At 37.3% G+C, this 16,644-nt stretch overlaps 1 protein-coding gene across 1 annotated transcript in view; it reads left to right on the top strand.

Moving 5' to 3' along the window:
• The window catches only part of USH2A (usherin), a 378,576-nt gene that overhangs the window by 15,325 nt on the left and 346,607 nt on the right, over nucleotides 1–16,644 (top strand). Inside the window, exon 3 of the mRNA XM_068153470.1 lies at nucleotides 15,941–16,070. Coding sequence (XP_068009571.1) covers nucleotides 15,941–16,070 — 130 coding nt within the window. The remainder of the gene's footprint in view (nucleotides 1–15,940; nucleotides 16,071–16,644) is intronic.

The following is a 16,644-nucleotide window of genomic DNA, read 5'->3' as shown; positions in this document are numbered from 1 at the left end:
TTTGGGGTTCTTTGCCACTATGCTTTGTAGTTTCTGTACAACACTAATTGCTTTTCTGTTTAGACTTTCTATCACTCTGCAATCCATTTGTGTGAGTGTCATTCTTTTGTCCTTCTTAGGGCAATAGAGGATCTGTCAGGGCTCAAACCAGGACAGTTGCCTCTGCTCTTAGCTTTTCTTGCATGTATTTGAAGAAGCCCTTTCTGTTGTCACTGACCTCTCTCGCAAGGCTGAATTTCAAGGAGGTCTTAGTCTTCCTAGTAGCCTCCCTACATCCTCTGACAACTGTCTTATATTCCTTCCAAGTGGCCAATCCCTCCTTCCATGATCTGTGGACTCACTTCTTCCACCTGTGTTTGCTTAGCAGTTGCCTACTTAATCATGCAGGTCTCCTGGCTCCCTTTCTCAATTTCCTGACTTCTAAGTGTGTTTCATTATATTTGAAAGGCTTTTATCTTTTTCCTTGAATTGTGCTTTTTGGCATCCTCATCTTTGCTGTTAATCAGTAATCTCTCTGGCCTTTCTGTGCCTTAGCTCATGGCCTGTATATTAAAGTGCTCTGGAAACCACTCCTCTGGTCCTCTCCTGACCCATCTCCAACAAAATATGCTAGAGGGAGCTGCTGCCTCAACTTTTTTTCCTCCCTAAAACAAGCTACCAACAATAATCTACCAAAACACCATCCTCCAAAGTTAACAGCACAGGTTGGATCTACTGCAAAACTTAGTTGGTAAGATGCACAGTAACTCTAAAAACAGTTCATATAAAAAATGAAAATTGAAGCTTACAGTGAATTGTCTTTAAAAAGAGTGGTTCAGTTACAGTACAAAGGAGTAGTTTTCAACTGACTTAGTGATGGAAGGAAGAAAGCAGGGTGCAGATTAGGAGGGAAGTATCTGAAATAAGGTTGTTGAGAGGAATATGAAAGGAATCAAAGGCAGAATTTTGTGGATCCTTGACCATGAAACGAAACTAAGCCTTGAAAGAAAAAATGAGGCTTCATTTGCAAAAATCCCCTAACTGGATACATGAAACTTCCGTGGCAAGGCATTCAGAGGGCAAGAATAATTGCTTTCTTCATATGTAAATCATCCCTAAAAAGAGAGGGATGAATTTTCAACCTTCTAGTCCCAACAGAGCTCTCAGTTGTTGTAGACCAAATATATTCTTGCTGTAAATGTGGAGATAATTTACAGTACTGAGCAGTCCAAAGTGGGGCAAAATTCTTCACCTATCATCAGTTCAAAAGACTGCAGTTTAAAATATAACTGATAGTGTAATATAGGGTTAATGATTGTACATTAGTAATGGCTTCCTTCATTTGTGTGGGTATCTGCTTATTCTTTGACTACTGAAGCACAGAGACTTTATTCAGAAGGGACGTTTCATTTGACATCTACATCTCATCCCTAATTTACATGATTACAAGTAGTTCAGGAAAATTCAGAATCAGTGGTTGTGCTGTATTTTAAATGGAGGGGGCAGAGGGAAAATGCGCATTGTTATGAGATTATCTAAAATGTGCTTTCAGACCTTTTGTTTCAATTAATTTTGGCAAGTCTCTGTAACTGTTTTAGCTGCTAAAAAGTAGCTTGTTGAATCCTTAATAAACTTGTCTCCTTTCGTGTTACTATAGTGATCATTGGATCCTGGATCTGATTTGTTCTGTGACTTGGGGAAAATAGAGTCATTATGCAGCAAGAGAGCAATTGTTCTCCCTGTATTTTCAGATCAAATGACTAGGATCCTTTTATTATACGTTATTGTTTGGAGCTCATTTGCAGCATAAGTCACTTGCTAAACCTTTCCATGCAGAAAGAACAGAGATGGATCAGTAGTTAAAATATTAGAGCAAAGCTGGTTTGTTACTAACTTTATTTTTTGAACAGGATCTATATTTGCAATTGTGAGCTCTTAGATTCTCTCTGTCACTCCCCTGCCTGGATATGTTTATTCTGTCCTGAGGCATCAGTAATAGATTGAAAGAATTCTACTGACACAGGCAATAAAGAATATTTTTCATTGGTACAGTGCTGGTGGGGTAGAAGGTGGCAGAACTGTAGTTAACCATTTTAATATTACTTCATGACTGAAATACTAGTGGAGTATTCACCAACAAAAGATTAAACAGCGATTGCCAGTCCATAATTGGAGTGCAGCCTCTGTGGCAGAAGGATCGCTTATCTATGATTAAATTGTTTATTTTAAAACAATGTTTACTTTTGTAATACTAATTCTTTAAAAATACAGAGCATTTCAAGAGCTGTCTCTTTCCACATCGATCTTTCTTTGTCTTTGGCCTTCTTTATCAGATAATTGACAGCGTGGGTTATATCGCTCAGTTTTTCACACAGTACTAAAATTACCCCTGTCCAAAAAATTAATGAGGTACATGATTCTTATTTTGATCTGCTTGCTATTACTTGCATTTTTGCATCTTGAAGGCTTTATTAATGAAATAACTCAGGTTTTCTTAAGCCTGTAAACTACTCTGTGGATTGATTTGTGTTTTGGTTGCTTTCTGATTTCAGTTAAGGGTCAAGTTTTTATTAATATATTTCTCACTCCTGATCAGAGTTAATTCTTTCAGGAACATGCCAGGGTTCTATCTTTTTCTTCCCCTTGCTGCCTTTTTTGTTTCAGTATTTTTTTTAGAGGTCTGTTTTTTTTGGTTTTTATTTTTAATTTTATATTTTTTTTAAAGATTTACTATCTTCAGGGAATTCAAGCTGAACGAGCAGATCTATGCATGAAAAGAAAGACTCATATTGAAGGAAAAACATTTCCTGTTGAGAAAGGATTAACATTGTAGGAGACAGTGAAAAAGAAAAGTAAAGGAGGGCAAAGAGAAAAGCTAAATATCTTTTATACAAATGCTAGGAGCATATGTAATAAGACTGCTGAATTGGAGTGACATGTTTTCAAGGATAAGAAAGATATTATTGGAATAAGAGAGACAACCAGGGAAATGAAGGGGGATTTAAAATACCAAGACACAGTTTTTGTGAAGGGAGAGCTAATATAAAGCAGGAAAAGATGTAACAATATTGCTGAGGGATGATACTCAATCTGCAGTAGGAAATGCTCTTGCCCTCCCCCTCCCCACCTTCCACCCCTTATTTTTGTTTTTCTTTTTTTCCTTTTTTAAACTAAGTACAGTGGTTTGCATGCAAGGCAAGGACAATTGAATGTAGTTGTGACTCTTGACTGCTGCACTGGACTTGCAGGTGTTCAGAATAAAAGCCTAAGCAATAAAAATATTCAAGATATATAATAATTCCCTGAGAAAATGAGAACGTTAATTTGAAGAATGTGGGGGCATTGAGGAGGAGACAGAGAGAAAATAAATTGTTAGAGATCATTTATGATATTGACTATGTTAAAACTACAGTAGGAGCATGTTTCCATTGTTGCTGTAAAGTTGTTGTCTTTATGCTGTTACTAAAACACTATAGTCGGTATTATCATGGGAAGATTACAAATACAAATCTGCATAGGAAGATAAGAAACAAAATTCATGTAATTATAAAATCATGAAATTTGAAATGGCCTTGAGGTGAGGGTATGTGCTAAGTGGAGGAAGCAGCCCTAAAGTTATTGATTTTTAGCAAAGCTAACTTTGAAGGAAAGCAAAATGCTCCTGGGATTTTTGCCTGCAATCCTGTGATGAATGGGAAATCCACTCCACACAAGTAGAGAGTATATAGTGTATAAAACATGTAGAGAGACTGCAATTAAAATTCATCCCAGTTAAGTCAAGAAAAGGAAAGGCCGATATGGGCCTGAGGCAAAAGAAGGAAAGGCAAAGAGACAACTTGCCCCTCCCGACCTTATGCTTTTTCCTTCCCCTTCGCTGTTCTTTACCATTCGTTCTACTGTCCCTTTATCCTCTCTAGCCCTTCTGTTTTAAGACAGTTCTGTCGCTGTGGTCCCCTGATGAGGTTTCTTTCTCAAGTCGTTTTTTTTGTACACTGGATTTCTCAGAGCATGGACAAAACTGTTCAGAGTGCTCATAACTTGGGTGTCAATTTCTCTCTCTGCCAAATATTTACACCAAGCATCTCCTAAAACATGTTGGCAAGATGTATATATCTGACATATTTTCTCTTCCTCCGCTTCCTTTGCTTGTGGTACTGGGATGATTTCAATTCACTGTATTGTGAGAGAAGGAATAAAGCAGCAGGAACTGGCGGGGGTGGCAGGCAAATGGGCATGTAACAACTTATAGACAGTGAGGCTGAGTGAGGATCAAGTAAGCACATAGATGGTTCCATAAGGTGTTTGTTTCTTTTGTGCAAAGTTAGAATACAAATCAAGTCTTCTTTTGGGACCTATTATGCTAGATGCTTTATTGTCCAACATCCTACAAACACACGTTATCAGCCATCTTGTTTCAAGGTGTAAAGAACATCTGTGAGGAAAAAAGTAAATTGAACGTGTTTGAGTTCTGAATCTCAGCAGGTGAAAGTGAAATGGGGTTGATGAAGCTGAAGGCAATTTATAATAGCTCAAGATCTGGCCTTTAATTAAAGCAAACAATTTGAACAAATTTTGATCTGATATTTTATTTTTAAATGGTGAACAAAAAGATAATGGCAAAAGTAGAATTAAGGGAGAGATTTAGTGAGAGAGTGATGAAAGATCAAGTGCACTTTTTCTGTCTATCAGTCTGTGTACACTGTCTTAAGTCACAATGATCTGTTACCTACAGAAACTGGTAACAGGCAGAGAGGATGACCATGTGGTCTTATGGCATCCAGTCAATGACCAGTTTCTAAAGATGGTATGAGGGATGGTAGAGTTTATTCCCATGTGTATTGTGATGATAGTTGCATCTATATTTAAAGCTTTCTGTCACTGAAACACTCATGGTGTTGTCAGATGTCTATTGGACTAGATGAGCTGCAACTTCTTGCAATTGAATGTCAATAAGACCAAAGCAATTTTGGTTGTTTCATAGCACCAGCTTAAGCATATTCACTTGCACAGATTACATTTGACAGATAGCTACCTTCAGCTGAACTCTGTGGTTGGAAGCCTTGGAATATTCTTGACAGTGAGCTTAGAGCTGATGCCTTATGTTTATTTCATATCCTGTTTTTGCCTTCCTAATACTGCATGTGTATGTCTACATTTAAATATATTCACAGCTGAAGTACTAGTCTGTCCACTTGTTATCTCTGGATGGAATGTTGTGATGAGTCAAGTTCAGTATTAAAGAAATGGTGGGGTTTTCTCATTTAGGGAATTTTAATTTCAAAAGCAATCTAATCTAGGATTATTTTTTTTTAAATCAGGAACTCCTGGAAAAGTATCTGTCAAAGTCTAGTAATAAGAGTAACAGAAAGAAAAAAATAGAGCATAAAACCAAAGATGAATTGTATTCCTGGTATTCTACCAGTTTGCTGACCTGAAGGAAAATATATTCAACACAGATGTTTTTACCCTGTTATATCTCTGAAAGTTAAAATCTGCTGCATTCTGCAAAGAGATTGTGAACAGTGTTATCAAATACTTATGTGTGTGCACATCCTCTCTGGTAATGAAAGGAATCTTTCCAGGTCTGAAAATAGTCCAGGTTAAAATACAGTTTAATTAACTGATCTGGTTAGTTGATCCTGGTTATGGTCAACTTATGCTTATTGAAATCTTGTTTGGAGCATACTGGAAAATAACTCTTTTTTTAAAAAAAATTTGAGTTATTTCAAGCCATTTCCCATGCAGACTCCTAGTCAGCTTAAGGCTGCATTCTGAATTTGAGGCTAAAATCAGTTATTTGACAGCAAGTAGTTTGTGTGCATACTGTTTCCGTTCACAATTTGAGATGAAGGTGATTTTCTTGTAGAGCTTAAAGAGGCTTCTTGCTTCTTTCTTTTAGAGAAAAGCAGGAATGCAGAATCCTTGAATTTCTATATGAATGAACTGAAAATAAAATATGTAGTAAATTAAAGCCTTTAAACACATATAAAGCACATCTGGAGTGTTGTGTTCAGTTCTGGTCTCCAGAGTTTGAGACAGAGAACTACTGGAGAGAGTCCAACAGAGGGTTACAACGATGATTAAGGGACTGGAGCATCACTTAGGAGAGAGGCTGACAGACCTGGGTCTCTTTTAGCCTGGAAAAGAGGAGACTGAGAAGGGATCTTATCAATGCTTATAAATACCTAAAAAGCAGGTGTCAAGAGGATGGTGCTGAACTAATTTGGGTGCTGCCCAACAGGAGCACAAGGGGCAATGAGCAAAACCTGGAACACAGGAAGTTGTGGCTAAACATAAGGAAAAAATGTCTTCACTGTGAGGGTGCCAGAGCATTGGAACAGCCTGCCCAGAGCCTCCTTCTCTGGAGACTTTCAAAACACATCTGGACATGTTCTTGTGCAACCTGATGTAGGAAAACCTGCTTTAGCAAGGAGATTGGACTCAAGGATCCCTAGAAATCCTTTCCAATATCTATCATTCTGTGATTTTTGTGATTTCTTGTTGCATATTTCCTCTAGACTGGTGTGCTCTTGTGAGAGGTCAGAGTTTGTTTTTGGTCATAGTTGGAGAATGAAACTCAGCCTAGAACTACATTGGCAGGGTTTCCGTCTAAAAATGACAGTTAGAAACTAAGGAATCTCCCTTAATCATGAATGTTAACTTAAGCACTTCCTGACCATGCTATTACTTAATGTGATTGCAATGAGTCCAAACCTCTCTTTGTCTTCATCTAAGATGTTATTTGACCTGAGAACCAACCAAAGTCTGTGGTAATAGGCTGGACTTGATGATCTTTGAGGTCTCTTCCAAACTTGGCGGTGCTTCTGCGAAAAGCATCAGAGTAAAACCTACATAGATGTCAGAGTTGCATCTTGTGGTCTTTTCCTTCATGCTTGCAGCCAAGTTGCTTCAAAGGCTTGAAATATGGGAGTAGTAGTTGTTGCATTTACTCAGAAGTGCAGATTTATTGTAGCTTAAAAATGTCATTGTTTTTACCATATGTGGGTAGTATCGTATCTGTATATGGAAACATGAGAATTTAGAAATGTGAATAAATGAATTTAATAACAGCAGGCAAAATAAATTTTATTATGGGCATATCTGTCGAATTTGCTGCAAACAGTCTAGAAGCAACACTGAAGATTTTAAGTAACTGCAATAGTTGTATAAGGTGGTTCTTTTTCTCCTGTACTTTATAGGAAATAGAAATGCGATTGAGACAGGGTTCTAGCTTATGCAGCTCCAAGCTCATGGGAAAATTCATCAGTGAATTCTTTTACTGGTACAGGTGGTGTCATTCATTTGTCAAGTCTTACGAAGACAAATTATCCTCGCTGGCTTGTGCCTCTGGACAGATTCTTTAATTTCTACACACCCCCACACCCATACCCATTCCCCTGTCCCTGTTAACATGGTTATTAGCATCTTTTTTTGGTCTGTTTGAGAACAAGATCCCAGACAAATTCCTCCTGACATATTCTTGTTCTCATATGTTTGCTACATAAATTCAATATCTCTTGCCAAGCTTTAGATCTGCCAAGTTCCCTCTGTGTTGTCTCAATTTTCATTGCAAATAAAACCGAGTAAAATGCAAAGAGCAAAAGACTAAAAGCAAACTCTTTATTTTAGGGTTGTGTTTTTTAAGGGAAAATAATAATAATAAAGTAAAAAGAAAAAAAAGCACAGGGGATTTTGCTGTATGTAACACATCTGCCAAAATGTCCATAGTAATAATCTCACTGCCAAAATGTACTTACACCACAAAAATGTATTACAGTGCTTATTCCTGAATTGTCCATTTAGTTAAGGCTTTTGATCTGGGTTTGGCTGTGTGGTGTGCTGTAAGGAGAAATAAGCAGCATAGGACTGTGTGAGCAGGCTGTGCACCAGTGCTGGCAAATCACATGTGGAATAGGAGGTGGGGATGGCATGGGATCCTGACACATCTGCAGAGAGGTTAGGCTGTGGAAACTACTGCACCTCTTTTTCTAAAGCAGAACAGGAGAAATTAAAATTAGTAGAAAAATGCAAAATAGAAGAAGCATTTGAGGTGAACATTCAGGATGTGTAAATTCTGCTATTTATTCACTGGAGGAGGGTGTTAAATTGTGGCTGAGAGGTGAGAGTAAACTTGGATTTATACTAGTGGTGCCTGCTTATTTTCTTTTATCCCAAAATTCCCATTGTCAACTTTGTGTTGCTTAGATTTGTGTCACTGACCTTTCCTCTTTGCAGAAATTCACTTTCAAAATATTAGAGCTGTGTGGAAGCTGCTGTAACTGCAGCTTCAGCAAGATTTGCAATTATGCAAGAAAATACAGAAACACATGCCTCTATCACATGCAAACCCCTTTTGACTGTGTCTTTTATTAACCATTACGCTTCTGTTTTGCACCTGCTTTTGCAGAGCAGAGATGCGAACCCACGTGTGCCCCAGTGGTAAAATATGCTGTATATCTTTATATGAGCAGGCAAAAAAAGCCTATTTAGACAGGCTGAAGGTGAAAAAGATTTTTATGCTCAAATTTCTGATTAAGCCATTATAGCAGCATCACTAATTCCCTTCCTTCCATCTATTGTCTTCCTTCATCTGTTGGCATCAGTGACCACTGTTGATTTGTTGACTCTATTAAAGTATTCAAGGAAGCCACAGGCCTGTCATTTTGGTCATAACCTTAATCTGTTTTCTCACCTTGGAAGAAAATGTGTTGATACACTGTCTGTTTCTATAGAATGAACTCATTGAAGAAGTTCTTGATGGAAGAAAACTGCAATATATTTAGCAGAAAAAAAAGGACTTTCTGAATCTTGATTACTTTAACTGACAACAAGCTATGTTAGATAGTAACTTTTATAAGAACCACACCCAATTAAGTGATGGTAAGAAATTGTAATGGCATGTACTAACTTTTGAGCTTCATGTGTTGCAGCTTCTCCTGATTTCTCATAATCTCCAAATCCTCATTATTTCTGAATGATTAAGCAAATCATTTATGCTAGCTTCTACTTTCATTTACATCTCTGAAGAGCCTGTGTAGCTTTATTGAGTCTGGAGCTGCTTTAGCAAATAAAGGGAGGGGTCATTTCTGTCAGCTTGCTAATCTGGAAAATAAATGGAATTTGTTGTTGTTATTCCTTACAGGTGAATTGTATAGCTACCTAATTGCTCTTCATAAAGCACTTTAAAATTCTTCATAGTGTGTATCACCTTTTTTTCCTCAGAAATAATTTTTCTTGCTATGAACACACTATGCAAATCAAGCTTCTTTAATGGTTGTTTGAGGTTTTTTAATCACTTATTTGGAGGACTATTTGCTTGTTTTATCATATTTGACAGGCAAGATTTATGTTTTAGTTTGCATTGATTTTTTTAAACTTATCCTGCATTTGCATCTTCCTAACTTTTATTGTTTAACTTAAAAATCAGGTCTTAAAAAAAGAATCAGCTTGCAGATACCTGATATTTGGAAGAATCTCATTCATTGTCTGGTATACATCATAGATCCTTGAACTGCTTATTTCTCATCTTATTTGAAACCCATGGTGTCCACTACATGTACTGGAATATATTCTATTTCCTATTTATCTGAAGACCAATTTTTTTTTCTACTCAGTTTTGTCCTTGTTTTATGTGTGTCGGTCATTCCTGCCACTGCCATCTGAGACTCTTTGATGGTATAAATAGCCTTAAGAGCTGAAGTTACAGTTGAAGTGTTTGCCATGACTAAGTTGGCTGGATAACTAAATAGGCCAGTGTTGGTATCATTTGGCTTGAATAACTAGAAAAGACTTTTTTTTCTTTCATGTTTTGTGCCAGAGTTCTCTCTACTGTGTATCTCCTCATTTATGGCCTGCAAATCTGGGAAGGAATCCATCTGGTTTCTTCATCTGTCTTGCCAGACCGTGAGATCTAGTTATTAGAACAATAGATGAGGATAAGAAACTTAAAGTCAAAATTGTATTTTATAGTGACTAGAAGCTATGAAGATTATGAGTAAAAAGAATGTGTATTTAATCCGTAGAAAAGTTTGGTGTTATTTTGAAATCACTCTCCTGAATTTATCTGTAATACTTAAATAAATATTTTCTATGCCATTAAATATTAGGATAGGAAAGATAACCTAAAGGGAAAGTTTGTACTTATTAAAAAGCAGGTATGTCTTGAAACATACAATAATTATAAATTCTAACACATTGGGGCTGTATGTCATTTAGTGCAGTGGAGTTTTGATCTCTGGTTAGAGACATTGAGCTTTGCTCAATTTTAATGGGACATAAAAGATTCTTTCCCATGTCTTGCCTTCCTATCTTATTTATTAGAAATAATTTTACACAAGGTATGTGGGTAGGATTAATATTAGTACTTATTTTTAATGGAAAAATCTTACTGATGCAAAAAGATCATAGCGTCCACTGAAGAAGAATCCACTTACTTAACTTCATTTATTTTGGCTGAAATGGTGCAATTCAGTTCTACATGGAAGAGACTAAAATTGTCTCAATTGCCTTTCTATATCTGTAAAGGGACATTTTGGTGACAGGGTGGCTAGTCTGTGAAGAGAAAGTGTATGTTGCTTAAACGTGGCAGATATCACACATGTATGTTGTGATGTAATGAGTGTATGTTAGTACCTGAAAACCAAAGCATTGTAGATTTTGGTCTCAGGATTGCCCTAACTTGTTTTGGCTTGGAAAATGCAATTAATGCTCAAAAATGGGGATCACTGTAAGTGCATCTTTTACTTGATACCCAAAGTGGGTGCTCATGAAAAGGAATCTTAGGCGTTATTTGAAAAGCATTTTGGTAGTTTTTATTGAAATGATACCTCTTTTTATTATACTTGTTATACTGGTCATTTATACCTGTTATACTTGTTCTTTGTACATTTACTATACTGTTATGTGTTATACCTATAGATAACACTGCAGTTCAAGGCTTAAACAAAAAAGAGAGAAAAACTACAGTATTCTTGAATCAATCATCCCTTTGGGGAAACTACAAGATTTTGCACTCAAGGAGCAGCTATACAAAATCATGCAAAGAAATCCATGGAAAGCTACTAAATATATAGAAACCATGGGTGGCTGATAAGTCTCTAAGCTGCTCATGGGTTGTAGTTCAGAATACTGAGGAGAGTGTCACACATGCTTACTATGCTCCTTTATGCACTCTTGTTTCTGCATTTTGCCATTGTTAGTCCCTTAGTCTTAGCCGGTACAACTGTTTGGATGTGTGGTACTTGTTTGTGATGCTTCTTTTGTGCTACGCAAATTACTGCAACATGGTGGAAATGTCTGTTAGCAGGAAAACGCCAGCTTTTATTTATTTATTTTTATGTTTCTGCCTTTTATGGCCACAGCCTGGCAGAGTCCCTTTTCATTGGGTAACTGTTTGCTGGCTTTTGTTGCCCTATTGGCCCAAATGAATCACGGGCAAGTGATAAACACAGACTGGTTTGTAGTCACCTTGCCTTGCTCACTTGAACCTGCCTTGCCTTGAGTTGCCTGGTCCACGACCTGGGATAGAAGCCATGAGCCTACTCACTGCAAGCTTGAGAAGCCACAAGCCTTAGGATTCAAGCCTCACTTCCCCTTGCAACTAGAAATTTTGCCATGCCTCAGTTTACCCAGGAAGATGCAAGAGCCCTTCACTGAACATGTTGTATCGCCCACTGTCCTGCTGAAGCCTGACCAGCGGGGCAATCCCTCCGGCAATGTGCCTCAACAGCTGATACACAGCAGCAGCACCCCCTACTTGGAGTAGAACCCTTTGTGAGTAATTAATTCATTGCCTCCTTGGCTTAACGGTTCTTGTTGAGTCTCCCCTGCTGCGGTTGAGCACCGTTTTGCCAGGGAAGTCTCTCTTTCCCTGTTGTTCTTCCCAGTTTGCTTAAAATTGTTAAAATTTGTTATACTTGCCTAAATACCGTACATTCCCACTGTAAATATCTGTTCCAACTGTACATAGAATGAATTCAATAGGTTTTTTTTGGCAAATCTTCATATTAATAAAAATTTATTAATATTTTTATTCTTTTTTCCATATTAGTACCTTTCATAAATTCTTAACAGGTGGAGAAACTTCCCTAGGTTAGGAAGTGATTTGATTTGGTATCATTGGTTCTGATGGTCAATTTGCTTATGATGGACAACTGTTAGAAGTGATGTACTGGAGGAATTTGCCTGTCAGTGTATTGGCCCATCACCTCTCATCTTGGAACCTCTTCTGGATCACAAGAAGAATGCTATTAGAGGGAAGATTATGGATATCTTTCACCATCTCTGTTCACCATCAAATAACTTTTTCATTGCTTGAAGTTGGTATTAGGCATTGCATTGGCAGATGCTAATGTAGATACAGAGGGAATTTATCTTAGTAGCTAATCCTTGCCACCTCATTGTGAGGTGATTTGCTAAGTATCTGACAGAGGGAGGGAAACATGGCAGGGAGAGATGGTTTCAGAGATGGAATTAGAGTGCTGATGTCCCAGGCTTCTGGTCCTGTGCATTGCATGACCAATAGGCGAACCTTTTCTATGCATCTTCTGTTACTCTCTTGGGGCAAATTGCTATTTAGCCTTACTAATAAAGACAATAGGGGAATAATCCTGTTGTCTTAGTCAGGAGGGAAATGAATCTTTTATTTCTGTGGTATTCTATGCAATTAAGTGCTAATGGTCAGGAGACTTTAAATAACCACATCAAACAACCAACCCAGTGTGCCACCCTTCCTTCTTGTTTATCTTTGCCTAAAGTGATACCAAACTTTGAGATATTCCTCTCCTACAGTGGAGAGCTGCTGGGATTTTCTTTTTTTTTTTTTTTTTTTTTCATACCACACATGGTTTCCCTCCTACATTTTCCTCCCATGTCAGATATTCATACCCCCTTTAATAACCAGCCGGGGGATCGTTACATTGAGCTACTGCCAAATGCCTAATGACTGCTGCCTTTGCCTTGCACAGTCACTGCACTACTGATACCCAATTCAGCATTGTAAAGTGCTTAGGGCTACCTTGGGGATGTGCTATATTAAACCCAACTATTCTAAATCCTATTTAATACAAAGAGATTGGTGGTGGGGGAGGGAGATTTAAAATTGTCGTTAGTCACCTATTTTCAACAAGTAAAAATACCTGATGGCTTAGGGCCCAATTCTGTCACTGTTAAGTCACAAACAGTCCCACTGATTTTAGTCAGGGGTCCATGAAGGTAAGTGCTCTGCTTACCATGGGGGGAGGCAGAATCACGTCTTACTGAAGCTGTGTCTGAGGCAGTTAAGTTTGCAAGGAGCTAGTGAGGGGTGAGTGCACCGGTTTCTGAATTCCACTTACAAATGTTTTACAGTGAAAACAGGAAAGCAGAAACATGTTTCATCTCTGACTAAAAATAAAGGTACTCTTAAACTTGTAAAAGACAACATTTTTATTTGAATGATATGACAGAGCTGCCACAGGAGTGTTACCTGCTATAAAGAAAGCTTAAGAATTATTACCTTTATTAGACCAGTGACACTGAGCTTTAGCCATACATTTCTAACTTCTGTCCCTCTACAGAGACAATTTTCTTTTCTTAAATAAACTGTCATGCTAGTGTTAATATATTGTTGGCTCCCTCATACTCTGAGAATACTGCTGATATAAAACATGTATATGTTAGATTGGTAATAGTATCTTTAGTGTAGCTGACTAGAACAAATGTGTTTCCCTCATGGCTGTGCTAATGTGATAAAGGAAAATTGGCTGTTCATCAGCTTTTGGCTGGGTAAAGACAGTAGAGATGGAACCACATTCTTTTTTATGCATTAATACCACTGAGAACTTTTCACTAGTTATATTTCATGTGCGGGCATGTTGTGCAAAGATGTTGTAAAACATGAGATAATGCTACAAATAACAAAGTAGAAAAGCCTGTATCTTTTATGATGATAACAGTCAAACACCAAATGACAGTAACAGGCTGTAAAAAATGTGATGCAGAAAAAAATTGCAATGCAACTGCCATATACACATATACTTAGGCTCTTGCAAATAGGGCATCAGATGTTTAGAGGGCTTTGAATTAAAATTAAATAAAAAACTATTGTATTTGGGTCATTGATGTGTCAACACAAAAGATAATTTAAAATGTAGAGATGTATTTTGAGCAGTGAAACTCATATGCAATAACTTTTTGAACAGATCTCAGGGCTTAGTAATTATGATAATAGCCTTCAAATTTCCATCAGTGGAAGGGCAATAAATATTCCTGTCTAAATTTGGGAAATATTGACCGAATCTGGAAACGGCAATAAAGCTCGGCATGCATGTGTGTGTTTGAAAAGTGCACTTTAAGTAGAAAAATTCATCTGTACAATTTTGTGTAATGCTAAATAAATAAATTTTAAAAAAGAAAACCATCCAAAGTAAAGCCTCCACCTCATTTCATATTTTCTTTCTCAAAATACTGATAGACTCGTGTTGCCCCAGGCACTGATGATGATCAACTGAGCTCAGATTTATAGATAATTGCGTCTGTTTATCTTGGTCTGAAATTTGAAAGACATTATTGGTTGGATAGTATTATGAGTGCCTATATTGTGGGTTTCAAACTGATATTTTTTTCAGGTTCTGGCTTTCCCCTTTGCAACAAATTATTATGGCTTGTAAAGCTTCGGCTTGTCCTCACATATGTATTGTTCTTATGGAAGCAATTGTTCAAGGTTTATTCTATTTTGATTAGTGTGGATATCAAGACAGGCTGAAGCACTCTAGTTTTGTTTGGCCTCTGTAGACACGATTCACCGGGCATAATCCAAAATGAAAATCACACTCTGTAAATTGGCAACGACAAAACAATGTTTCAGAATCTGAAAGCTACCAAGCTGTTACATGAAATAAGCCTTATGCAAACTAAATAATGCTAAAAGTCAAGGAATTTCAGTTTTCCAAAGAAAAGACTTTCTCAACTAAACTAAATTTATCCAAAACACATCAACAGTTCAAAAGTTTTGTGTAAGTTTGACTTAGTTTCTATAATGAATTCACAGGAAGCAGACTACAGCTACAATGCCTCCAGTTTTCATTTCATAGGTGCCTGCATTTTTTGAGTATTGAATTTCATACATTGTAAGGCACTCCCATATTATTAAACTTTTCCAATTTTATGTAATCTTAACATGAGAATTTTTAATGAAAAAAACCCCAAACAACAACAAAAAAAAAGTACTTTGTAAAAGCTCAGCATCTTGTGACTTTGTGGAGCTGGGAGAATGCCATAAAGAATTTCAATGAATGTTAGCTCAAATTTAAAATGAATTGGCAGGGAAGGGAACACTTGCAGAAAACAGTACCCTGGGGTGCTAGCTGAATGCATATTTTTAGCCAAGGGTTCCCTTGATATAAGAGAATTACCCACTGGGTGTAAAGAAGATGTAGCCAGTTCCTATACCATTCCCTTCAGACCCTGTAGAAAGAAACATGCTGGGGTTAGAGAGGCATTTTGGAGGAGTGTTAGAGGCCTGGCTGAAACATGCTGCATTTGGTTATCCTGAGTATGGTATGTAGCCCCTTGAGGCTTGTTTGAACTGATGTGTGTGAGAAGAGCTCTGACAGCTGTAACGTGTCCATGGCCTGAAGAAGTAATGTAGCTGTAACCAGCCCCATACCTTGTGAAAGAGACCCACCATTCTCCTGCTCCTTTCTTCCCCCTCCCCAAGAGATCACTGTACTATGGTTTCTTCTTTGATTTAAGGGCTGTAGAAATTTTATACTCTGTGAATCTGAGCTATGATCTTATTAACTGAATTGCTAATGGATGAACAGAAAAGAGGGAACTACTTTCATTAGGCACTGAAAACAAAGGCACACAGCAAGTATGCTGAAGTAATGTTAATGGTTAATCAGTGATAGATGTAGCATGTAGAGAAATCAAAGTGATTGCATAATGAAGCATGTGTTGCCCCTTTACATTGATTCTATAGGTACATCACAGCAGAATTAGTTTCTTCTTGAATGGCTGGGAAGATGACAACACACCTTTTGATTCAAGGATACTCGTGGGAACAATTGCAGATGCTGATGGCACACTGCAAATTGGACAAAGCTTCACAGGTAAATCTTGTAGTATTTTAGTGGAATGCACTGGAATATCCAAAATAAGATCTCCACAATGTAGTTAAAAAGTATGTGAGAATCATTTTATCTATATACTTAGGTGTTTTACCTTCCTGCAGGAGAAAATCCCTATTATGCAATTAGCTTTCTCAAAATAGGAGCTGAAAGACATATTTGGTACTTGATTCTGTAGGGTGCTAACTTATTCTATATGCTACTGCATATATGTAGGTTTTCCTGCATCTTCTGAAATGTAGATATGTAAACCAATGTGTTCCATTAATTTACACTCATAGTTTTTCTGAGTAAACACCTGAAACTATTTCAGAATAAGATTGTGTGTGACCACTAGGCTATGTTGTGCTCTAGAGTCAGAAATAGAGCTAAAGGTTTCTGGCTGTTTCTGTTCTTCAATTCTATGAATACTCATGTAAACTACTAGCAGAATGAGAATCCTTTAGCCTCTAGAGATGCCTGATAGTCTTACTACTCTTCTGCATCTGGAATTGTATATGTACTATGTCATGACATGATCATTGAAGAACAGCTGAGAGATGTTTTCTTGCTCTCC

The sequence above is a fragment of the Melanerpes formicivorus genome, unplaced genomic scaffold, assembly GCF_026170545.1.
Source record: "Melanerpes formicivorus ecotype bairdi unplaced genomic scaffold, bMelFor1.0.p_v2 SCAF_26, whole genome shotgun sequence".
In the NCBI taxonomy this organism is placed as follows: Eukaryota; Metazoa; Chordata; class Aves; order Piciformes; family Picidae; genus Melanerpes; species Melanerpes formicivorus.
This window is presented reverse-complemented; position numbering and strand designations above follow the sequence as displayed.